This window comes from Tachypleus tridentatus, chromosome 10, assembly GCF_004210375.1.
Source record: "Tachypleus tridentatus isolate NWPU-2018 chromosome 10, ASM421037v1, whole genome shotgun sequence".
NCBI classification, from domain to species: Eukaryota; Metazoa; Arthropoda; class Merostomata; order Xiphosura; family Limulidae; genus Tachypleus; species Tachypleus tridentatus.
Window position 1 is genome coordinate 4,825,586 of NC_134834.1, and position 25,641 is coordinate 4,851,226.

Genomic DNA, 25,641 nt, shown 5'->3' on the forward strand with positions numbered 1-25,641 from the left:
TATGGAAGACGTATGAGAAAGTGCCTACATATTCTATACGACCAAACATACATACGGCAAGAAGATTATTTACAAACTAGTGCTATGTTGTAATATCAGTAACCACAGCACTTCCTACCCAACTAAAGCCACAGCATTGCCGATAGGTTCACTAGTATACAATAGCTTTTTTCTGACTCAGTGCCTTCTTCTGTAGGGATCGGTGCTTTGTAGACGACCTAGACAGAACTGTCTACTTCCTCCCAGTAGTAGTTACTGTCAGAATATTCTAATTACTACAACAAGAGTACAATCCGCAAGTTATTCTAATTCAAAGTCATCTCCATGTAAGTAACTATAGTAATATTGAGGTTCTGAACACACCGTTTCTTCGTTAGTTTGCGATAAGTTCGTGAATCAATGTTTCACGACTCAAAGATTGATAAAAGAAACTTATGACGGTTCACAAATGTTTATAAATAAAGTTGTAAAGTGACCTGTTACACGACCTTCATAAAAATGTCATTTTTTAAATTATCAATAAAAGTGCATTTAGAAATATAAAGTTCAATAAAATCAAAAACATTAAATCTATAAATAAAATATTAAAGTTTTCGAATTCTAAAATGGTAATAAAACAACTATAATGACTCTAGATCTCGACCTTTATATAAATAATTAAGGTCTTCATCTTTCGTTTCTTCAGAGTTTTTCTGGTCCTTATTATTGTTACTATCGGTGGGTGATGGAATTATTACAACTTCGGCTATTCCAGATTCGCTGGTTACCGAAACACGTGGAGTTTCCATGAAAATGCTGTCATTTGGACTTGATTCTGAGCCAAGGCTATTATTATTATTATCCGATATTTTTTCAGTCCGATTATATGAGAGCACCTTCACGTTTTGGTTTAATGTTTTCCAGATTTTCCAGTTGTTGTGATGAAATCTAAAAGTAAATAAGGAACAGTTGTAAAATAACTATACAAGAAGTGATTTAATGTTTCAGTTTAGTGAAAAGTACGAATTCAAAACTTTAAGTTAAAATTAGAAATATTTACAATATATTTTATAAAAACGTCTCCACATTCCGACTTATTTTAAACGATATATAAAGGCCTCAGTATAGATTGCTTTAATTTTTGAATTTCGCGCAAAGCTACACGAGAACCATCTGCGCTAGTTGTCCCTAATTTAGAAGTGTAAGACCAGAGGGAAGGCAGCTGGTCATCACCACCGACTGTTAACTCTTGGGAAACTTTTACCAACGAAATGGGATTGACTAGCACCTTCTAACATCCACATAACAGGTTTCTTTGCCAACCTGAAGATGACATAGGAAAGTCGAAACATTGTTCTCTGCTTATCAGTGAAAGTGTTAATACCCATACCAGCTGTTTCGAGACTGTTAACTGATTAAATTAATATCACGTGACGCTAAACGTTCTTTAGTTACAATTTCATAAAATTTAAATAAATTTGTGCTTAAAAATTGGCAATGAATAGTAAATAATTACAACCTGTACGATTCTTTTGAAAATTTGAGCTCGAATTTGTCTATGTAGTTAGCTTGGCCTAACCGATACTTTTGTACGTGTAAATGCTTTCACTCTAGTTTTCTGCTCTAAATCGGCTGCCTTTAATCTAAATGACAAAATACTACACACGTTTCACTTTTAAATGTGAATTCATGTGACTACGTAAGCATGTGTGCAAATATTGTGGTTGAAATAGTAGTTCTGTTTAGTAATTTTGCACACGTGACTTATATTTAGACGAAATTTGACACGTAATTGTAGGTGGTAAAAATATCGGTGTACAAAATTAAAGAAAAAACAAATATTGTATGCCAAATAGTTTCCGTACTTTCGGTGTGAAGATATTAAATGAACTATTTTTTATCTCGTATTTCTTAATGGATTCTAAATCTGGTACATGAAATAAGGTACAACATTGAAAGTATGATAGTTTGGGAAAATCACAGTCCGATGTACAGAAAGTGAAAACTTGCCATACTATCACTTCTGTTAATAACAGCGTGCCACGCAGATTTTGACTGCACGACACTGCGTGCCTTCATAACATAGAGAAATACAGAACAACTCAGGTCACCAGGACCTCAAACACTGATTATTACCCACCTAAATGTTAGAACACTCCAAACGACGTACACTATTAGCAATATTATTGACAAGCCCATTAAACAGCCGGCTTCCCACTTGTTAGTCGAGGCTCGTTGAACTGCGCCTTCCACACACAGAAACGAACTGGTAAAGACAAGCGGCGTTAATAAAATGAAACATACTATATCTCCTGTCAGAGACTTCTGGTGTCCGCTGTCTGAACCACTACAGATGAACTGCGCAAGAAAAAAAAAAAAAGCAATTTTATTTAAATACAGAAGAAAGATGAAAACACATTCAACTAGAAACTTTACTGTTGGTATACGAGGGCTGTTCAAAAAATACGCGGACTGTTTGAATTGCGCAGCTCCAGTTGGTTACAGGGGAATCCGCTTGGTGTCGCTAGGTTCGCACAGATCAGCTGATTACGACGCCATTTCCCGATTGCAGATATCTTCATTTGTGTATTAGCTACGCGGTTTTAAGTGAAGTGCGATTTTTTTCGTTTGGCGGATTTCAGAATGAATGACCTGAAGGAGCAACGACTTGCTGTGAAATTGTGTGTTAAACCTGGAAAATCTGCGACTGAAACTTTTGCTATGCTTAACACGGCTTACGGTGATGTTGCTATGAAGCGTACAGCATGTTTCAAGTGGCATGAACGTTTTAAGGGTGGTCGACAGTCCATTGAAGATGATGAGCGTTCTGGACGTCCTTCCACGTCAACTGACGACCCACACGTCGACAAAATCAACACCCTGGTGCGGACAAATCGACGTCCGACTGTCAGGGAGCTTGCTGAAGAGTGTGGGATATCAGTTGGATCTTGTTACGAGATTTTGACCGAAAAATTGAAGATGCACCGCGTTGTTGCGAAATTTGTGCCTCAGAACTCGTGAGTTTTTGGCCAAACACTCGATCACTGTTCTTCCCCACCCCCGTTACTCACCTGACCTTGCTCCTTGCGATTTTTTCTTGTTCCCCAAACTCAAAAGACCCTTGAAAGGAAGAAGATTTGAGACGATTCCCGAGATTAAGGCAAATGCGACGAAGGATCTGGAGGACATTACAAAAGAAGCGTACCAGAACTGTTTCAACAAGTGGAAACACCGTTGGGATAAGTGTGTGCGTTGGGGAGGAGATACTTTGAAGGGGTCCCAGATCTGTAACTTCTAAATAAAGTACATTTTGTTTTATGACGTCAGTCCGCGTATTTTTTTTAACAGACCTCGTACAGCAGTAAACTATTCATGAACAAGATTCACGCTTTGAGAATATATCATGAACGTGACAAAGCAATAAGCGATTCTTTACGAAACAACCTATTGTCTTCGATACATTACTCGACTGAGCAGAGTTCTTAACAAGATTCGCAACTTAAAACTTTAAAAACTCAGGTACGTTTTGTTGTTTAAATGGCGTTATCTCCGGTTGTCTTAGATAAGCTGTCTGCATACAAATGTAAACTTAAATGTTTTCATTTACCTCCAGCAGGGGCCGCGAAGATCGGACGACGTGAAACTTGTATCGACAGATTTCACAAGCATCTGTGTTCGTAGTACCAAGCCATTTCTCCATGCAGTCCATGTGAACTACACCTAGTGAACCTGGGGAGAGAGATATCTATAATGTGTTCAAACTAGTCATTAAATACAAACAAACAATTAACTTTAATTTCTCATAAATTCACTGGTGATATTCACTTCATTTGAGCATTTTAAAATTATAATGTCTTTCATTTGTTTTCTATAAATTTTGGTAGAGATGGGAGAGTAAGCGTGAAGTGTTAGAGAATGGAAGTCATTAAAAAAATTTAATTACTTTTAAAGACTTACGATCAAAATGAGAATGATGTAATCACGGTTATGGTGGTTTATTGCATAGATAGACAGAAGTTTAAAATATGGCGTTGATAAACTATTGTACAACGACTCAAGTGGCTACTGGTTGCGTTAGTTCTGTTCACAGGTTAAGGATACAATAGCACCCTTTACATTTCATCAATACATTTACAAGATGCAGTTGATGCATCCAAATGAAGCTTTGGATGGTCGCATTGGGACTAGAACTTGTGTCCTTCAGATTCACTAAAACTGACCAAGCCATAGTTCAACTTTCTGTGGACTGAGATGGTATCACTATACAAGCTAATCCTTATGTGACCTTAAAGAGAGGAGGGGTACAATTAACCTTGTTTCTTTTAATTTCGCAATGAAAATTCTTAATCAAATTTCACAAAGCTTTGTAAAAACTTGCTGAAAACAGATTCGATTTAAAAAAAAAGTTCTGGATTTTTAATTTTTGTACTTGAATGATAAACTGTAAACCATCGTTTAATTTTCGACACATTTTACAATCTTGTAACATTTATAATTATGTTCGTTTAACAGTTTTCAGGTTGTATCGTGTTACATCATTAAATTAAGAGTGGGGCACAGATCTGTAGCTATAAAACCAGTGACAAAGGTGGAAACTTCGTGAGGAAGAAGCAATGGATGACATTTAAGGAATGCTTATTACTTGTGAAGTAACAGCCTGTTGACTAAGAAAGTCTGTAAACTGATCGCCGATTGGTTTTCGTGAATAGTTTATCAGATAGCGTACTCAACTACTTCAAATCAGGAGACATGAAACCTGGTACAAGACTACCATCTTTAGGTAGGAAAGTCAGGTCTAACTTTGCTGTACTTTATCTCCTGATGTAAAGTTAGGTGTTCAAAGTATTGTAGTGAAAGTGTTTATAAAGTAGCTTTTACTTTAAGATAATAATGGAGTAGAGGGTTAGAGCTTAGTTTTAAAATACGTAAACAATGACATACATAGTTTTTAGTGACGGTTATAAAGTGTTTACACAATAAATCCCCGGACACCTTCTCTACTGTTGTCTTTACCATTACCCCCCCCCCCCTGGGAGGAGTAGTTTACTTTTATAGATGTCTGCCTGCACTCCTAGTTTTACGTAAGAAACCAGGACCAATAAAACGAGTTAAGCGTATTCACAAGTTTTACAGGAATCATTGCCATGGTATTTCAACAAGAGTAATCGAGACTGACCTGAGCAGTGACATGGAGAGACCAGTTTATCCCACGAGTCTCCTTCGTGACAAATTCGGCAAGAAGGTCCACTGCTGCTGCTGGTCGACCGCTCACCACACATAGATTGGGTCACAAGAGCCTGGCCGCCTGTAGAGGTCGCGTCTTTCGGAGAATTAAAGTTATACACATGCACTCGCCCAATACTAATTGCAGTAGGTCCGACAGAGGGCGCAGTTTGTGTGTTAGATGAAACTGTGGGGCAGTGTAGGAGAGGATAATTTTCTATACAATCTTCAGTCTTAAAAGACATTTCTGTGGAGTGGCCACTTCTGAAATAAACAAATAGAAAAACAACTCCATATACTATTTTAACTTGCGTTGTAACTGTTTCGTTTAAAATGTTATAATTTAAGTCGCAGAAAACAGTCAAGTAGACATCATAAACTAAACTTGAACACGAAATGTTAATTATTCAGACAAACAATTACAAAGCTTAAATTACTTAGTGTTAACTGAAAACAAACCTTTGATAGATAATCGAGATTCTACTCAAAAACATTACAAGAAATCCGAAAAGTGAATGAAAACGTGAGGGTGGGAGGCTGCAGGTTACGTGATTTTTGTCCCGCATGTTAGGCCTACTGAATCACATTCAGGGTTGGATTTAGACCCTTTGAGGCTCCCTATGTGATACAATAATGGAGACCCTAAATTTTTTTTAAAACAGAGGTTCCTCTTACAATTGTATGGATTACACCCACTTTCGACTGTGGGGCTAGTCACAAATGGTTTGATATAATCATTTGACGATAGCAACTGTTTTTGAGTTCTTAAATGCTATTATCACACCAAATAACAAAAGTAAAAATATACTAACTGGCCTTAAACTATTGATGTTGAAAATGTTAAAAGTTCAAACTATAGTACGTACAGCCTAATGGATAGAAGTTCATAATAGAGGGTTACTATAATTTGAGTTAACATCTCACTCGCTACCTTTTAGTAATAAATGCTTAATACACGATTTTTTAAAAATATGGTTGTAGCATTCTAAGACAAAATGTAGAACTATCTACTTCTCGTTATTGTTAAAGAAGCTTTATTTCCATTAAAGCAAACGTGCCTATTCAGTTTACATATTTCATACAGTTCAAACAGATACTGAAAATGTTAAACTGTCTCTTTAAACAAAGAAGTACAACGTACTTCAAAACACACACAAGTTCTAAGACATAATAAACTTTATAAGAGCACAACAAATTAATTAAAGCTGAGGATTACCGAATTAAAGTCGTCGTTCATTCTCCATTTTCTCCCTCTATTATAGTTTATAAAAGTTGAACTGTATAATCAATCAACAACAATGAACACGTGCAGGCTTAAACAGGTTCTATATAACTAGACAAAATCCTACTCGAAGGTGATTGTAATACTAACAACAATACATAAATCGCACAAACCAAATGAATATCCAAACACACACGTACAACACCACACACATGCCGTATTTAAACAACGTACCCTGCAAACATCACCACCAACTCTACCTCTTCACGCAAAATTTTCGCCACTACCTCAAGCCTAATATTCATACCCACAACAGCAAATAAACCCATGTAGTGCAGCCTTATGCACCAATAAAATACGAGATCCTAAAACGTCACGGGAAATGATAAATATTTTGTATTCGGGAACGAGGGTAATTAATGGGAATTATACTCGATATTTTGTTAGTGTTACACATATTTATAGTTTCTGTATGATTAACATCAGCAGAAGGTGTGTATCTTACACACAAACACATACGATCATAAAATATTATTAACAATTTAAGTCTCTTTGAAACTAACTGCTTCGCATCGTAAAATAAAAGAAAATATTCTCTGCCCTTTTGACACTGCTCTCTAGTGCATTTATTAGTAAGTTCAAATTCTACGAAATGCTTTACAATTTATTGTAAAATACCAATTTTAGAAGAAGAAATGTCAAGTCAAACATCTTGTTCATTTTACATAACTTCCACCAGACTGGTTGGTAATCTTTAAGAACTATTAATTACTGTACGCACCCTGCCAATAAACCACCATATGTCTCCAGAAGCATGCTTTTTTTTTTTTTTTCTTATAGTGATATCAAAATAATAGTATAGTGTGTCAGGTGTTGTGTATCAAAGATCGAAACTGTGAGTCGCCATGACAGGTGTTGGGACTCCTTGTCCAACTTCTAGTACATTTTGACTGACAATCTATTGATCTATCGTTGTTCAATTTCTAATATGCTTTGATGGACAAACTATTGAATTTTCTAGATTCAACTTGTAACTTTTGTGTTTTGGAAGTCGCCAATAGAACATGGGCTAATATAGAAATATTATAAGTAAATTTGTTGTAAAACCGTGAATAATAAAGTACTTTTAAGGTACAGGAAACGTACTGTTAACCTTAGATTTAAACATTTTTATCCTATTTTATTCTGTAATTATATAAAATACTTAATATGTTGAAGGTTGCTGGAATCAAGTTTTAGGAATAAAGCATGAAATCAAAGTCAAGATAGTATTTTCTTAATTTTCCTTCTGGAGTTCATAGTTACCTTGCTACATATTTACAAACGGCTGGTATGGGTAGAGAAGGCACTTGCTAGAGTTTTAGGACCATGAATTTTAAGAATACCTTGCTATAGTTTTTTAGGAAGACAAGAGTGTGTGTGTTTTTCTTATAGCAAAGCCACATCAGGCTGAGTCCATCGAGGGAAATTGCACCTCTGATTTTAACGTTGTAAATCCGCAGAATTACCACTGTACTAGCGGGGGACAGGAAGATAGGTCTTACTAATATATTTTTAGGGTAGAGAATCTAATGATATGTTGGTAGTAGTTTTAGACAATTACATTATTATCGTCTTGGTAGCTTTAGAATAGTAAAAGGTAACTGAAAACAAAACGAAAACAGTTTGTTCTTGTTTTTTTAATTTCGCACAAAGCTACTCGAGGGCTATCTGTGCTAGCAGTCCCTAATTTAGTAGTGTAAGAATATAGGGGAGGCAGCTATTCATTACCACCCACCGCCAACTCCTGGGCTACTCTTTTAGCAACGGGATTGACCGCACATGGCTGAAAGGGCGAGCATGTTTGGTGCGTCCGGGATTTGAACCCGCGCCCCTCGGATTACGAGTCGAACGCCTTAACACACTTGGCCATGCTGGGCCTTACTTTAAAATAAAACAAAAATCACTGAATATATATATATTAAGAAATATACATTAAATTGTTGGATTTTAATTATAGAAGAGTTATATTATAAGTGAGTGAAATAAATATTTTGCACGCAGATGAAAGCAAAACTCTTACTTATTCTCATAAAGTTTTCAGAAGTTTATAACTAATAATCTCTGAAGTTCTTCAAATTTAACTGCAAGTTACAAACTACTTGTGTCAAAATTTAAATTACACACTAAGAAATAGGACTTGAGATATAAATAAAAAAAAACATTATGTGTATATTTTCATTTTACAACTAGCTAGAGTTCATAGAAGAACTTTATTTCTATAATAAATATTTCACGTTTTGATATTTTGTGCAATGTGATATGCAAGGCTAAATATTCAAATACCGAAAACACACACACAAAAAGACGAAATTACAAATTATTCGTATATAGGTGGCGCAAGTACAAAAATAATAATATCATAAATAAATTAGATAAGTAGTATGGCGTCAGCAATGGAGATTGATGATGATGTCGATTCTGAACAACCTGAAGTACCTACTTCTTCAAGCACTGCTAGAGGTGATAAGAAACGATTTGAAGTGAAAAAGGTAAGGTAGTAAAAAATGTAAAACTGTTTATTTGTGTGTGTAGATATAACTATGTAACTTGAAGCTTGTGGCTGTGTAATGTTATAATAAAATTATTTAAATACAAATTAAGCGACAAGAAGGTAAATGTATTTTAATTAAAGTGAGTTTGCGCGAAATACAAAAACAAACAAAGTGATAATAGTACATAATTATAAACAATATAGTGTATCGAGATGGGTAAGTGTTAAAAACATCGGTAAAATTATCTTCTTTTTCCATGTATGTGTGGCAATACTGTTGCATCTTACTGTTCAGTCTCACTATTATTAGTTAGGCTTATAGCTGAGAGTAATAGCAGTTAATACTATTCCTGCAGACATACTTATCTCCATAATAACATCTTTGAAGCAGTTACTCAATTGTAAAACACGGTTTTATTCTTAAAGATTCGATTTGTTAGATTAACTGTCGTATAAATGATCCGTTAGAAACAACCAACAAATTTGTAAATTCACTGTTGTGTCTTATTGGTTCGCTTGCATATTTGTGTATTCATATGTCAACTTTAAAACTTGTTAAACGAAATAATGTCGTTAATCCTAAGAAATTGTTAATGAAAGCAAAGTTGAATCCATAATAAATAATATATCCAGTGCCAGTGAGGTCTTTCACCTAATTTGTGGCTTGTCAGATTGATTCAAATAAGATATACACAGTATTCCAGGCACTGTTTATATAATCATGTTATAAGCTTTCTTGCTATAAGTAATTCTTAAAATTCATTTGTTCATAAGCAACAGTCTAAGTCTGATTAAAGGTATGTAGTTATTTTACTGTATACAGTTCATAACTGCCATTAAAATTATAGATTAATTTATGATGCAACTATGTTGAATTTGTTGCCTAAAATTAAATAGGCTTAACTTACCTGTGAAAGTGTATTTTCTGACATGCAAATGGATACAAAAGTTTTAGCTCTCAAGTTTTGTTAATTTCTTTATTATGGAAATTTTGTATAGATTTGATTCAAGACTTTAGGATGTGTCATCTTGAGAAACACTTGATAAGGTGTTTGAGTGTGTCAGTTTGCTGGAAAAATGTTTATTTAACATTGACTATAACAAAACCATAGCTGATATTTAGGCAGAGATGACAATGTTGAAATGTATTAAGTCTGTGTTTTCATTTTTAGTAATATATAAATTAAAAACATACAAGCAACTAATGTAACACTGAATTACCCTTGAGCATGAGGACAAAAATAACATATGAAAATATCCTTTCAAGGATATCCAGAAGGTACATATTAAGAAATAATAATTGTTTTTAAAAACTGATAAATTAAAGTTTTTGACTTTCAAACCTAAGAAAGTATCAATATTGAATAAACTGTCATAAATTTGTAGCATACCTCAGATATTTAGATAATGAAATAGAATATTCTTCCTTAATTATATCACTGACACTAGTTCTGCAGGTGAGGCATGTATCAGAATGACATTTGTAGTGATATTAGATAATAAAGTCTACAAATCTCCAGCATAATTTTTTTTATACAAAAAAATAATTACTTTATATAATTTACATAAGAAGTGACAGTAAACTGCTCATAACACCAAAATTTGATATGTGCCAGCCTTAAATATACAGTTAAACATGGAAGATTAGTTACCCAAGTTACAAGTCAAGATTTGGTAGCTGTTTGTCAGTTGCTTAATCTTGGCTTCAGTTAAAGCATTAAAAGTGTGTATTTTACCCATAACATTCTTTTTTCATCTTTACCAGTTACTTTGAACATATTAGAGGTTGGGACCACATCACGTTCACTTAATGCTAGCCAGACAGTGCTTGAACTGTCCTTGAACTTAGGTTTAGTGTTCTTCTGATTTCCAAGTAGATCTAACATAAGCACTTCCACATGTTTGGCAGCAGCATACATAAATAACATGTGACTCTTCGGATAACTAGGTGTGATTTTTAAACCTGAAAAAAATTGAATTATCATTTAAAGGTCTGAACACACAATGAAGATGAACTTGTCAATAGACTGTGTTGGTTGTGATGTTTAGCTGTCTCTTGAATTACCATTAGAGGTCTGAATGCATAATGAAGGTAAACTTGTGGATAGACTGTGTTGGTCATGATGTTTAGTTTTCTCTTCAATTATCATTAAAGGTCTGAATGCACAATGAATGTGAACTTGTCAATAGACTGTGTTCGTTGTGGTGTTTAGTTTTTGCTTCCAGATTTGTATGAAGATGTGTGAAGTATAGAGAACATTATCTTTAGCTGTAGGAGATCCTAATTTAGTGACCAGTATAGAGGTTTTGCGTGAACCTATTAGTGTCACGTGACCACAATGAGGTTTGTAAACATACTGCCATATTGGGTGGCAAGTGTCCCGCATGACTGAACGAGTTAACAACTGCTGTATTCAGTACTATTCACATGTAAAGACACGGGCAATGTCATTCTTAGTTCCTCTCTCTCAGGCTAGAAAACAAATGTTGGTACCAGTCGAATATTCATGACATTTATGACTTCCTGAAATATGCGTGATACTGTTGAGGTGTGCAATCCAAATATGTATCCTAAGAGCTGCAGTGGCACGTCCAATCTGTCTCATGAGTATCAATATGAATTGTTGAAATTTAGAGACTGACTGTGTATCTCGGAAATATCTGTAAATTTGGTTGAATATGATCATCATCACTGCATATAACGGCAGACCTGTACAGTATTTGACCTTCTCGTCGTCATTTGCAAAAGTAGCATCTTCAAAACAGTTCGCTTTTGCTATACTTTTATAGTGGAGGACTTCATTCTGCAACTGTTGGCATTCAGATTCAAGTTTAACTAAGTCTGTGAATGATATTTCCGTCTGCATACATGTCTGTTGTATATTGTGATGTACACAAGTCAAAATTATCACATGTAGCTTCAAGTTCATCAGCATAATCAGTACAGCTGCTATCAGTGGCAGCAGTGCCAGCAGAGTCTATGAAAGCAAGGTCAAGCAGCCAAGCAGCAGCTTCATGTCTCTTTTGTTGTGCTTTTCTCCTTTTGGTCACTTCTTTCCTGTTTTTATATTTACACAATTCAGCAGCTTTCCTTCTCTTCAGGGGAGAACGTGTAAAATGAAATGTGGAAGGTACATAGTCAGGTGATAGTCAGGTGTTTCGTCCCTGAAACAGAGTACAATAATTTAGTTAAGATATAGATCTACAGTCATCATCAGATAATATTTATATATATATATATATATAACAGATACACTGTACACTTTTAACTGATACTTTTTAATCTTGTGCCAGTTGTGGTTTCCTGATGAATCACTTAAATTGATCCTTTAAGAGATATTAACATTTTGTCTTAGTGTACAAATAGCTATATAACCTATTCATCATGAATGATATTGTTCCTTCAGTAAATTTACTATTCAGTTATTTAAAAATAAGTGTGCAAAACAATTTCTTTGACTGGTGCTGCAGTGTGTTCTGCTATACATATATCATGCATGTAAGTTTTAATTTATTCAGCCTGGTTATAGATGAATTATACATACCTGACACAAAATGTTTACTACAAAGTCTGGTGTGCTCTGTGGGTGTCCAGTTTTTCCTATTGACAGCTGCAATCAATCGTCTTCTTCAGTCGGGATCTTTAGGAAATCTGTAGTATGACACATTTTCCACCTGTCCATGTCAATTTTAACAGTTAAATGCACAACACGAGTGTACCATTGCGCACTTTTGACTATGAATCACCCTTGTGTTGGAATATAAACACTCTGAGCGTGCCACCCATCATGGCGGTCAGCAGTAACTAGGTCAAGAGTGATGTCACACGCAAAACCTCTATAAATGCAGTTGTTTAACCATTTTAATAAATAAAGTTTTGATTAGTTTTAAAATAATATTCTTCTGAATAGATCTCAGTGTAAAAGTTCCAGGGAACTATTGATATAATGTACATAAGATGCAATACATTTCACAAAGTTTTCTTTGAAATGAAGTGGACCAAACTTAAGAGGATGCATTGAAGAGTTTCTGATAACAATCACCTTTGAAAAGTCCATGTTAGGTTAAGCAGTGTAGCAAGGATAGATCCATATGCAGGAGGTACTGAAATTTGACTGAATGTTGATCACCTTTTAGTAATATATTTCTCTCTATATCACATATTGTGTGTGTGTATATATGCTATTTCATCAACATGTCCAGAGCCCTGATGTGACTGAGAAGATAATTTAGTACAGTCAGTTCTAAAGTTAGTGAACTCTGGCAATAATTGTTTAATCACTTAGCAATTATCACCAGAGTTGGCAAACTTTATAAATGGTTTTGTCTCTGCATTCTTATGATTGAAATTTGGTGTAAAGGATGCAGAGACAGAACCATTTTCATTAACTCAATTTTTTTTGTCAGCAAACTCCAAGATGGTAACAAAATGTAGGAAAGTAGATGATGAATATGGAATGTTCCAGGATATTTGGACAGAGAAGTATTTCTTTGTGGAACACTTTGGTGAACCAGTATAGTTAATGGATCTGTAGCTGTTAGTGAGGAATGTAACGTTAAGTGTCACTACAAGACAAAACACCAGAAATACAGTGACTTGACTAGACAAATAAGAAAGGATGGAATTGATAATCTGAGGAAACATTTGGAAACAAAGTTTAATATTCATAAAACAAATGCAGTATCAAAGAGAGAAAAAATACACGTGCCATCTGTGCCTTAAGTTCACTAATAGCTAAAAATATGAATTATTTCGCTGAGTTAAAGTTTAAGGGGTGTTCAGTGGCAGTGGTAGACATTGTATGTCCAGATCAAAAGAATTTATTTTTAGTATTAGTTTCTTTGCAAGAACAGTTACACGATGGGTTAAAGAAATGTCTCCTGATGTGAATCAAGTGGTAAGTGACCATTGTAACATGTTCTAGTTTTTCAATTGCATTTCATGAAAGTGCAGATGCAAAAGATGCTGCACATCTTGCAGTATTTTTGCACATTATCAGCTCAATTTTGATATTGTTCAAGAATTTGTTCAATTATTCACTATCAAAGGCACCACTGCTGGTGTAGACCTTGAAGCAGCCCAAGATTGTATGAAAGACATTGATATTTGGATCTTCAAAGTTAATTTCACTGATTACAGATGGTGTTGTGGCACTTCTTGAAAAGTACATGGAAGAAATTGGTGTTCAAAACAAAACTGTCAAATTGCACTGCATCATTCATTAGGAAACTGTGTGCTTAAGACTTCAGGAAAACAAAAAGTAATGCAAGTTGCAGTGAAAACAATCAACTTCATACTGTCTCGAGGACTTGAATTATAGACAGTTTCAACAACTCTTACTGGAACCAAAGGCGCATCACTCTGATTTATTGTACTTCTGTAATGTTTGCTGGCTCAGCTGAAGTGTGATGCTAAAAGGAGTTTTTATGAATTCCAAGAAGAGATTGCTGTATTTCTGGAAAGTAAAAATGTGAATGTCTCAGAGTTCCTTGATCCTGAATGGCTCTCTGATTTTGCATTTTTAGTGAATATAACTTCCTACTTGAATGAACTGAATTTGCAGCAGTAAGAACACAGTTAATTACTGAATGTACTTTATGAATATATTGTAGCATTTAAGATGAAGCTTTGAGTTTGGGAATACCAACTTAAATTTGAACTTTATGCAGTTTTCTACACTGCAGGAAAATAAACCCCCTGACACTTCGAAATGTGTCGTTGTAATACGTGAAGTCAGAACTCGGTTCTCTTTATGTTTAGCAGTCACTTAGTTGATTGCGAGCTGTTTGCTACTCCTTTTCATGTGGAAATGGATAACATTCCTTAAATTCTCTGAACTCCAAACCATTAAACTTGTGAAATCAGAATTTCATGCAGAAGGTGTCTCCTTGTTGAATTTTTACTATAAATGTTTTTGAAGCTGGGTTTTATCCAAACTTAGTAGTCCATGCCAAAAAAGTCATATTTTTGGAAATACGTATACGTTTGAACAGGTTGCACACCCAACTTGCTGATTCACACCTAGATGATGTACTGCGCCTCGTTTCCTCTAGCCTGCAACCTGATTTAGAAAAAAAAACTTTCCCAAGAGAAACAGCATCAAGTATCACACTGACTGATAATGGTTCTGTAAATAATTGTCTTAAATACTTAAAATATCAAACTAATTATTGACATCATTCATTGGAATTCTTCTTTATTCAAATATCACTAACATTGAGGCTTATTACAGTCTTAGTATTTACTGTTCAACAAATACTGTTTTCTTTGAAAGATTTGTTTTTTCTTATAAAGTTTAAAATTTGTGGTCTGCTATCACAGGGAGCACATCTATCTCTAGCACCTACCTAGAAAAAATAAGTTGCCAACCCTTGATCTACATCATATTATGATGTACCACTCCAATTGGTTAGACCATGATTTATCTCCATCATAGTAAATGTACTACCCCAGTCTACCAGTTAGACCATTCTGTACCTACATCATAGTAGATGTACCACTCTAATTGTTTACCTACACAGGTGGAATAACACTTAGGTATGTTGAAGTTACCTTTTTCTCTTTAGTCCTACACTTTCAACAAAACTGTGTACATGGTTGTTTTCCTTTCAGATGTGTGTAAAAAAAGCTATTAATCATTCAGTTTGGTTCTTAAAAGTTTATAATTTTTAATTATGTTAATATGTATTATTGTTTTTCAGAATTTTTTTTATTATTTTTATCAACCTTTTATTTGTTTACTTGTTTCAGTGGAATGCAGTTGCACTCTGGGCATGGGGTAAGTGTCTTACCAACATTCTGTAATGGAACATTCTGATTTAAAACTACTTTCAGAAATTGTTATTCTGACACTGTCTGCTCTTATTATATCTTAATTAGTATAGTGCTGTGTACTTACATTGATTGTTTAATAGAACTCAGGCCAGTCGCACTCTTTAGTAATTAGTAATCATATTACTAGAAATCAGATCAGTCTTGCACTTAAATAGATTTACACTTTTAACAATATATTGCTAAAAGTTAGACCAGCCTCACTTGTTAGCAGATTATCACTTTTTAAAAACATTATAATGTAATAATAAAACACAATGGCAGTGGCTGTGTTTTGAGTATTGTTTTGTTTTATTTTAGATATTGTAGTGGACAACTGTGCTATCTGTAGGAACCACATAATGGACCTCTGTAAGTCATTCTTATCAGTAGACATGTATTGACGAGTTTATCGTTATTAAAGCTATTCAGATTTTAGAAGTTTATCTAAGTGGTTCACTATTTATGTAATGTTTCAGTTTTAGGAACTTATCCAAAATTAATTTATTAATTGTTTGTATTCTGTAAAGTCATTAGTTAGGTGAACTCTGGTGATTTTAGTACATTTTGAAACATGAAAAATTAGTTTTTTTAAAGTGGTATTATTCAGTTTTACTTTCACTTGTGTGTAAAACCACATCTTTCATTGTCAGCTGAAGCAATTCCAATAATGTTACGCTTAACTTTTGGGATGGTGTTATGGTTACTAGAAGTATGAGATGATTGAAGTAGAAATGTTGTCAGCTGAAGCAATTCCAATAATGTTAAGCTTAACTTTTGGGATGGTGTTATGGTTACTAGAAGTATGAGATGATTGAAGTAGAAATGTTGTCAGCTGAAGCAATTCCAATAATGTTAAGCTTAACTTTTGGGATGGTGTTATGGTTACTAGAAGTATGAGATGATTGAAGTAGAAATGTTGTCAGCTGAAGCAATTCCAATAATGTTAAGCTTAACTTTGGGATGGTGTTATGGTTACTAGAAGTATGAGGTGATTGAAGTAGAAATGTTGTCAGCTGAAGCAATTCCAATAATGTTAAGCTTAACTTTTGGGATGGTGTTATGGTTACTAGAAGTATGAGATGATTGAAGTAGAAATGTTTGTTACATAAGACTTGAAAAATATGAACAGAATATATGTTACTGTTTTATCTTTTTATGTAGGTATAGAATGTCAAGCCAACCAAGCATCAGCAACAAGCGAGGAGTGTACTGTTGCATGGGGAGTGTGTAATGTGAGTATAATATCTTGTTTCACTGACGAGTGTACTGTTGCATGGGGAGTGTGTAATGTGAGTATAATATCTTGTTTCACTGACGAGTGTACTGTTGCATGGGGAGTGTGTAATGTGAGTATAATACCTTGTTCCACTGACGAGTGTACTGTTGCATGGGGAGTGTGTAATGTGAGTATAATACCTTGTTCCATGGGGAGTAACAGTGAGTATTGTAACAGCTGGTTGGGTTGGTAAAATTTAAAAGATAATAAAACAAGTTCCTATTTTTATGTCTGAAGTTTTTTTGTTTTCATTTGATGCAGATTTTTATCTGGTCAGTTAAAATAATCAGTTGAAGTAAGTTATTCACTGAACATATCTTCCAAAATGATATTTATAAACATTGGTGAATAGGAATATTGGCTAAAATTTTGTTTGTAATGACCTTTTTCTTTAGCATGCATTTCATTTCCACTGTATATCACGATGGCTGAAAACTCGTCAAGTGTGTCCCTTGGATAACAGAGAGTGGGAGTTTCAAAAGTAGGTTGACTGTTATTTACATACATGACAGTAGAAACATCTTAAAAGGTTATGAAATTTTATTGGATGTAAACTTGTGCTGTCACAAGAAACCAGCATGTGGTTTGAACCACTGTTTGTTTCTCAACCTGAGATTCAGTAATGTTACTTCACCTTTTAATTTTAAAAAAACTTTGTTGGTGTGGTTATTAGAATAAGTAAATATTTGTTTACAAATTAAAGTATGAAAAAGATGTAGCCTTGCTAATGTCAGTAGAAGTTTTGTATAGTGAATATATCGTGAAACACATCGGTAATCTGTAATACACCTGCTCTAATGTTTCATTTTTCTTAACACTACACATTTACACACAGTTTTTCTCTCCTATTCTTGATGTACAGTTAAACTCATTTCTGTCATGTTTTGGTTGGAGTATAGTGTGTCTACAATTTGTAAGAATGATCTTTTTGTACTTGTTTATATAATTATTTCTTTTCTCTTTTTCAGGTATGGACATTAGCCAAAAACTCCTAAATAGTTTTTCTGTGGATATTGGCAGTAAAACTAGTTTTTAATTTCTGTTGTCACTAACTTGGACTTTCATTTCTGTTTATTGTCATATTTGTTGCAGAAACCAAATAAAATCTACAGTGTATTTTGTAGTCATTTCTTTGTACTTTACAGTGGATTTACCCTATTATTTAACTTGTTACAATTACTTCTTGAACAAATAACACAAGTACTAGTCTACGATGTTACCATCTAATTTTTATTTAGTTGTATTGTAATACAGCATGTGATTAAATGTTAATAACTAATGTTTAGACTTGAAAAGGACAAGTATTTTAATATAAGCTTGTATCTGTCTGTGTAGTAATTCAAATATATTTCAGAAATTTGTGTTATTCAATACCCACTACCAATATTAGTCATGATGCATCAAAAGCTTCAAAAATAATTTTCTCTTATCCAAAATAAACTTGGAGATGAACTACATTTGTAGATAAGTTTGCAATGATCTTCTAGATTTAGAAAGCTGTTATTGAAAGTTTGTTTTTCAAAACCCTTTTATTGGTTGTCTTTTCTTCACAAGTAAAATCAGGAATGACAAATCAAATGTTATGAGTTGTATTAACCGTACGTGAAGCACATCTTTATAGTTGAATATTTGTATCCACATCCAAACCCTAATACTTTAATTACATATTGTCTTGTTACTGGCACAGTTCTGATTAAACTAGTATATCTTCAGTTAAATATCAGTTTTAATGTACTTTGGTACATACACCATAACGGTCTTCCATCTTCAGTCGTTGGTGGTTTAAAATTGAGTAAGTAACCGTATGGTTGTTGTGTATTAATGACATTCCTTAAGTATTTAACATGTGTTGGAAGCATTCTGACATTTTTTAACAATACTGGGAAGGAAATATAAACAGTACTTGTTTCTCTAACCCTGTAACATATAAAGCATAAGTTCAAATGGTGACTTCCACATGTTTTGTTTCCTACACTTTCAGTCCTCACATCATCAATTATCATTGATGATGTGAGGACTGAAATAATCCTGAAATATTTCAGACAATCCTTCAACAAATTGAATATCTGGAATATTTTTCATTAATTCACTACACCATAAAACTACACAATGTTTCAGGAATAAGATAGCATCATAACTGTAATCTATAACTTGCTTTCAAACTGTAATTTACCAATTACTGTTGGACTTGACACTAAACATGTGGATGGTTTTCCACATCCAGTTCAAATGAGAATTGAAATTCAATTCTCTTTATTAAATTTTTTGTATGATCTTTATTTCCACTCATGCCATCTTTTCAATCCATAGGTGCTGCCTAGAACTTAGTTCCATTAGAAGAAAAACTTCAATATCCATTTGTTAAAGTCAGGAAGGGTGTAGTTAAGTGAATGATAAATATTCTTTTCCAGTCATAATCAGTTTGAGGCTAAATTTGTGTTTCCTAAGTTTGTCACCATTATAGGATGCAGAAAAACAATATGCCTGCTGTTTTACTTCTAACTTATTACTGTTGATAAAATTGCAGGTGAACTCTGAGTAAACATAAAAATAACAAAGCAACTCAGAAACGTCCTGGTACTGCTTCCAAAAATAAGTTCAGGAACTCTGTACTAGCATTATAATGTGACAGGCAATCCCACTATTCATTGATAAAAGTATAGCCCAAAAGTTGGTGGCTTGACTAACCATCTTTTCTCTAGTTTACCACTTGTAAATTAGGGATGGCTAGCACAGATAGCCCTTAAGTAACTGTGTGTGAAATATAGCAAAAACAAACTGCTTTTATAGGTGCATAGGGTTCTATTATGAGCTGAGAGATAATGAAATACTGTGTAAATACTAAGCCATAGGGGTTGGTAATACAAGTACCATTTGTTATAAGCCAACTTATTTTTATTGTTTTAAAATAAAAATACTTGCTAAAACTCGTTCAGTTTTCTACAAGGTTTTACTTCACTTGATTACACAGAACTGACAACAGACAAGTTTGACAAACAAACAGTAAAGCACAGAAAAGTCAACGTAAATATGTTTACTAATTTCCTAAGGCCCAATCTGTTATCAGTCTATCATCACAAAAAAAGAAAATATAGTTATGAATGATGTAACAAAGCAAGAGAACAAATGTTGACAATTGTTTGTTCAGATTTTGACTCTAAATACAAGAAAATCAACAACATGCATACCTTATGTTCAGTTGGTATTACACATGCAATTTGTAAGATCTACAGTGGCATCCAAAAGGTGCCTAAAGACAGTGAAATAAAATTGTTAATTTCTTATCAGTTTCAACTCTTTGCATGAGCTGCTGTATTACCTTTGGTTTTATATAACTCTTTCAAAAAACACTTGATTGACAACTGTTTGTTGATGGTCTTATGGCCAAGAGGACGTGAAGACTTAGTTAAAAAAAGTAGATTTGTTAACTAGTGCTAACAAAGTCATCTCTAATGTAGACTTTGATTGTAAACAATCAACTGTACATTTACATCTTTACTTTGATACAACACTTGATTGGTGTGAGTCCAGACAGATGAAAATATTTATCACCATATGTTTTTAAGGAAAACAATTTCACTGAAACAGTTTTCTAATAGGTTAAAATAATGTATTAGGTTGAGGAATAATTCGTGAGCGTTTTTAAATAATTTCATTCAAGCATTACATGTAAGACTATACAATACTTCAATGCATGAACACATTACACCCAAAACATTTATTATGATACTTTATTTCATGTAATACCTAGGTATATAGTATGCATTGTTTTAAACGAAATTGCAAGAAATTAAATGCGAAAAGCAGATGGTGTCGAAAATGCTAGATTTTGTCCACTTGACATTCCATCTAATGAGCTGAAAATGAAAGCAAAATTTAAAGACATATGAAAATCAAACACACCATCTATTAGAGGAAAAAATTATCTACCAAATGACATGAAATATTTTGTGAAAGCGTTTCATTTATGAATATATTTTTTTAACTTGAAAAAATGCTCACGAATTATTCCTCAACCCAATACTTTTTATGGAAGAAAAGTTAAGATTTTAAGCTACAAAAATGCATCATTCAAATATATCCTTCACACTACACACAAGTACGTGGAACCAAGGATTTAGTGAGGCAGGGACAAGTGTATAGAAATATTTCTTCTAGTTTATATACATAAGTAAATATGAACTTACACAATACAGAGATATAATCTGTTGTAATCTAGGAACTTAATGCTTATCCAAAAATTACTTATACTACTAAATATCTGTACAAACTTATCAGATTTTAATCATGGGTTCTGTCACATATTTGTATAAATAACAATGTGGCAAACTATGTAAAGTGGTGACTTCTGTAATAAAGACAAGAAAAACCTTTATACAACCTAGAACAAACTTAACACGCATTAGATTTCTATTTACATTATTAGGTAAAACCCTGTAAAACTAAATAAGATCATTTATTTACATTTAATGTTTAAAAAAAATTGCAATATAAGTGTTATGTGCAGCAATAAACAACAGTTTTTGTAACACAACATATAAATATAACCTTGTCACAGTACAACACACAATGTCCATCTCCTTATTCAACTTGATGTTAAGAGGTGTCCCAAGTTACACAACAAATAACTATTGTTTTAAAACAGTAAGTGTGTAAACATCTCTTCCTGTTCATTTAGAAATATAGTTAACTTTCTCTCATTCTTGTACTTCAACCAAAGAGTGATAGATTTCAGTGTCCCCTCTTTACTAATGTAACACAAAAATGGATGAATTAGTCTGTGCCAGATAAGTAACAATAAGAGACTCGTACAGTATTTCATTCTAAAGCAGAGACACCTGCACATCATTTTAATATAACGTGAAGAGTGAGAGCTGTGTAGTTTCTGTTAGCAAGCGTGTGAAAATATGACCATAGAAGAATTTTAAGGGTTTTGTATATCTTGTGTTTGAGTTATATAATAATTCAGCAGAAAGCAACTGAACTAGTTTTACTTACACTAGCATTGGCACTTTAGAATATTTACAGATTATAATGTATGCAGATGGTATATTTACAACTGCATTAATCATAACCGTGTATTTTAAAATCAGTAATAATGACTTACTCCTGTGGTACTGATGTTTAAAGAAGTCAGTTATTTTCTGACCTTGACTTAGTGACATTTTCTGTTAATAATGTATAGAACAATCAGGTAAATTTTGATATTACAGGGAAGTGGGCTAAGATAAATTAAGAGGTTACTTCACAGCCTCACAATAACAACTAACCTTGACGTTTTATCCCCCAAACATCCTCTTTATTGTTATTGTTTTTACCCACCAGGTGTTGAATGTTATCATCATTTTATAGCTCTTCTTTTAAGTTTAAAAAAGGGACACATGCCACCGGTTAATTTATACTTTTACAGCAGCTTCAATCAAAGTCCAGTTTCATGATTAGGGTAGCTGGGAATCTTTAGTTTCAGGCCCTCTGAATCTGACGTGTCTTCTTGCTGACCATTTTCTTGGTCATCTGGAAAATCGTTGTCGTCATAACAGTCGGGGTCATAATTTGGAAGTGCCAGTGGAACTTGGGAATCGGTATGTTTGGGACTTCTGGTCTCCATGCGGTGTATCTGCAGCTTAGGTCCCCAGTCCTCTGTGGGCTGCAACAGTGTCTTCATTCGCTGTGCAAAACATTGATTTGAGTAACTAATTCTTAAATTATATTTACAAGTGCATTTCAGTTATTAAAGTACACATACTAAGAACCACAAGTTTCTTATTAAGATAGGAATACATAAACTGCACAATTAAGCTATTTATTTATGCATGGTATGAGATGGTCAAAGTGAAGAAACATAAGTTTCACAAAAAGTCTTACTGGCTTTTAGCCTGTTTTATTCACACATAAACACTCCCTTTTACCAGTGTATTAAACTATTTCTGAAAACAAATGGAAAGAATCCAGTAAACCCAACTCAGAATTTTAAGTCATATGAGAAATAACTTTGGCAAATGTACAAACCAGTTTTATTACTAATAAAATTCAAGTTCCTCTTCAAGGAAAATAAGATTCTGGGGTTAGCCATGATTATTTAAACATAACATTTTCATAAGAACTTTATGTTGCACCTGGTGAATAAAATAATAACTATGTTTTGCACTGCCACCTATTGACTGAACACCCTTTTAAACTATTATTTGAAAGATTAACAAACAATACTGCTTAGACATACTTTTTTAATGGGTCCATCAGCTTTGCAGATCTTGATACAAGCTACTAGAGGAATTGCTGACACTGAAAACATAGATAGAGCCCAACCAACACCAGTTGCCCATTCTGGATATACATAGCTACCATACTTGGTTGGGTGAATATCAGCCCACGAAAATATCAGGACAGCCTTCAAAAAATGAAACAGAGAAATTAAACCACATAACATTAGTAAATATGTATATGTTCTAATGCAACATTAAATATTATGCTTTGAAGAAAGTTCATCACATCTCAACCCTTAAACGGCTGCTACCTACAACATTCCTGCTGCACAAGAATTAAGAAACAGTGAAAGAAAATAAATATTAGTTCACTAAATCTTTCAAAACTAGGATATGAATAAAAGAGAAAACATTAAAAATAATACAAATATAAAATTTATAAACATAGATTCATGTCAGGGAATTCAAAATACAGGTAAAAGGTATTAACCATTATAAAAAAATATAACATTAAACACTGATCATTGTAAACTAAGAGAATGTTTGTATAATAAAAGTTATAAATCAGATTTCATAAAATAAAAGTACATATTTACAATACAACAATACTTTGAAAGCTTAAAGTTCATTCAATACACAACAAGAGATGATATTATGCAGTCCGAGATATAACATATTCTACCATTTCCTTCACAAGTGGCTGAGTTATTTAAATCAAACTAAAATACTACCCTTCATTGTGTTGTATCCTGTCAGTCTTATTAAAATGTTAACCTTCATTGTGTTGTATCCTATCAGTCTTACTAAAATATTAATCTTCGTTGTGTTGTATCCTGTCAGTCTTATTAAAATATTAACCTTCATTGTGTTGTATCTTATTAGTTTACTAAAATACTGACCTTCAATGTGTTGTATCCTGTGAGTCTTATTAAAATACTAACCTTCATTGTGTTGTTTCCTGTCAGTTTACTAAAACACTAACCTTCATTGTGTTGTATCCTGTCAGTTTTAGTAAAATATTAACCTTCATTGTGTCATATACCGTGAGTCTTATTAAAATATTAACCTTCACTGTATTGTATCCTGTCAGTCCTGCTAAAATACTAACCTTCATTGTGTTGTATCCTGTCAGTTTACTAAAATATTAACCTTCATTGTGTTGTATCCTGTTAGTCTCATTAAAATATTAACCTATATTGTGTTTTATCTTATTAGTTTCCTAAAATACTGACCTTCATTGTGTTGTATCCTGTCAGTCATACTAAATCACTAAATTTCGTTGTGTTGTATCCCGTGAGTCTTATTAAAATACTAACCTTCAATGTGTTGTATCCTGTCAGTCCTACTAAAATACTAACCTTCACTGTGTTGTATCCTGCCAGTCCTACTAAAATACTAACCTTCACTGTGTTGTATCACGTGAACCTTACTAAAATAAGAATATTAACATTTTGTATGTTGTGAGACTATTTAAAAATACTAACCTCAAGAGCTAACTGTTTGATACTTTTTACATAAGAACTAATTGTTTGATACTTTTTACATGAGAGCTAATTGTTTGATACTTTCTAAGAGCTAATTGTTTGATACTTTCTACATAAGAACTAATTGTTTGATACCTTCTACATAAGAACTAATTGTTTGATACTTTCTACATAAGAACTAATTGTTTGATACTTTCTACATAAGAACTAATTGTTTGATACTTTCTACATAAGAGTTAATTGTTTGATACTTTCTACTAAGAGCTAATTGTTTGATACTTTCTACTAAGAGCTAATTGTTTGATACTTTCTACATAAGAACTAATTGATACTTTCTACATAAGAACTAATTGTTTGATACTTTCTACATAAAAGCTAATGGTTTGATACTTTCTACATAAGAACTAATTGTTTGATACTTTCTACATGAAAGCTAATTGTTTGATACTTTCTACTAAGAACTAATTGTTTGATACTTTCTACATAAGAACTAATTGTTTGATACTTTCTACATAAGAGCTAATTGTTTGATACTTTCTACATAAGAACTAATTGTTTGATACTTTCTACAAAAGAACTAATTGTTTGATACTTTCTACATAAAAGCTAATTGTTTGATACTTTCTACATAAGAACTAATTGTTTGATACTTTCTACATAAAAACTAATTGTTTGATACTTTCTACACAAGAACTAATTGTTTGATACTTTCTACATAAAAGCTAATTGTTTGATACTTTCTACATAAGAACTAATTGTTTGATACTTTCTACATACGAGCTAATTGTTTGATACTTTCTACATAAGAGCTAATTGTTTGATACTTTCTACTAAGAACTAATTGTTTGATACTTTCTACATAAGAACTAATTGTTTGATACTTTCTATATGAAAGCTTATTGTTTGA

At 33.2% G+C, this 25,641-nt stretch overlaps 3 protein-coding genes across 6 annotated transcripts in view; 1 reads left to right on the forward strand and 2 right to left on the reverse strand.

The window, feature by feature from the left end:
* Positions 1 to 432: 432 nt before the first annotated feature.
* On the reverse strand, positions 433 to 6,800 carry LOC143228670 (E3 ubiquitin-protein ligase MARCHF3-like). 2 transcript variants are annotated; one of them, XM_076459918.1, is made up of 5 exons: positions 6,659 to 6,800; positions 5,156 to 5,466; positions 3,587 to 3,708; positions 2,120 to 2,337; positions 433 to 927 (listed from the first exon to the last, which is right to left on the reverse strand). In XM_076459918.1, the coding sequence occupies exons 1-5, from the start codon at positions 6,751 to 6,753 to the stop codon at positions 621 to 623; spliced, it is 1,053 nt and encodes a 350-aa protein (XP_076316033.1). In that variant the 5' UTR covers positions 6,754 to 6,800; the 3' UTR covers positions 433 to 620. The 2 variants fall into 2 exon arrangements, with proteins under 2 accessions (XP_076316033.1, XP_076316034.1); XM_076459919.1 differs by lacking the exon at positions 6,659 to 6,800 and adding an exon at positions 6,419 to 6,638.
* A 1,994-nt stretch (positions 6,801 to 8,794) lies between these two features.
* Positions 8,795 to 18,163, forward strand: Roc1a (Regulator of cullins 1a). The gene is made up of 6 exons (XM_076459923.1): positions 8,795 to 8,955; positions 15,709 to 15,736; positions 16,090 to 16,140; positions 16,933 to 17,003; positions 17,443 to 17,528; positions 18,016 to 18,163. The coding sequence occupies exons 1-6, from the start codon at positions 8,848 to 8,850 to the stop codon at positions 18,026 to 18,028; spliced, it is 357 nt and encodes a 118-aa protein (XP_076316038.1). The 5' UTR covers positions 8,795 to 8,847; the 3' UTR covers positions 18,029 to 18,163.
* Positions 18,164 to 19,923: 1,760 nt separating this feature from the next.
* The window catches only part of LOC143228671 (sodium- and chloride-dependent glycine transporter 1-like), a 69,293-nt gene continuing 63,575 nt past the window's right edge, over positions 19,924 to 25,641 (reverse strand). For all 3 annotated transcript variants that reach the window (XM_076459921.1, XM_076459920.1, XM_076459922.1), the window contains 2 exons: positions 23,268 to 23,435; positions 19,924 to 22,715 (listed from right to left, as the gene is read on the reverse strand). In XM_076459921.1, coding sequence (XP_076316036.1) covers positions 22,467 to 22,715; positions 23,268 to 23,435 — 417 coding nt within the window. In that variant the 3' untranslated portion in view covers positions 19,924 to 22,466. The remainder of the gene's footprint in view (positions 22,716 to 23,267; positions 23,436 to 25,641) is intronic.

Bases quoted from the DNA above. Each gene is read 5' to 3' on its own strand.
- LOC143228670 (XM_076459918.1), bottom strand. From the start codon at position 6,753: ATGGGTTTATTTGCTGTTGTGGGTATGAATATTAGGCTTGAGGTAGTG. The intron at 5,467-6,658 runs GTACGTTGTTTA...TGTTTATTTCAG, and splicing joins TTGGTGGTGATGTTTGCAGG to AAGTGGCCACTCCACAGAAA. The intron at 928-2,119 runs GTGGGTAATAAT...ATTTACTTTTAG, and splicing joins TGGAGTGTTCTAACATTTAG to ATTTCATCACAACAACTGGA.
- Roc1a (XM_076459923.1), top strand. From the start codon at position 8,848: ATGGCGTCAGCAATGGAGATTGATGATGATGTCGATTCTGAACAACCT. The intron at 16,141-16,932 runs GTAAGTCATTCT...CTTTTTATGTAG, and splicing joins GAACCACATAATGGACCTCT to GTATAGAATGTCAAGCCAAC. The intron at 17,004-17,442 runs GTGAGTATAATA...CTTTTTCTTTAG, and splicing joins TTGCATGGGGAGTGTGTAAT to CATGCATTTCATTTCCACTG.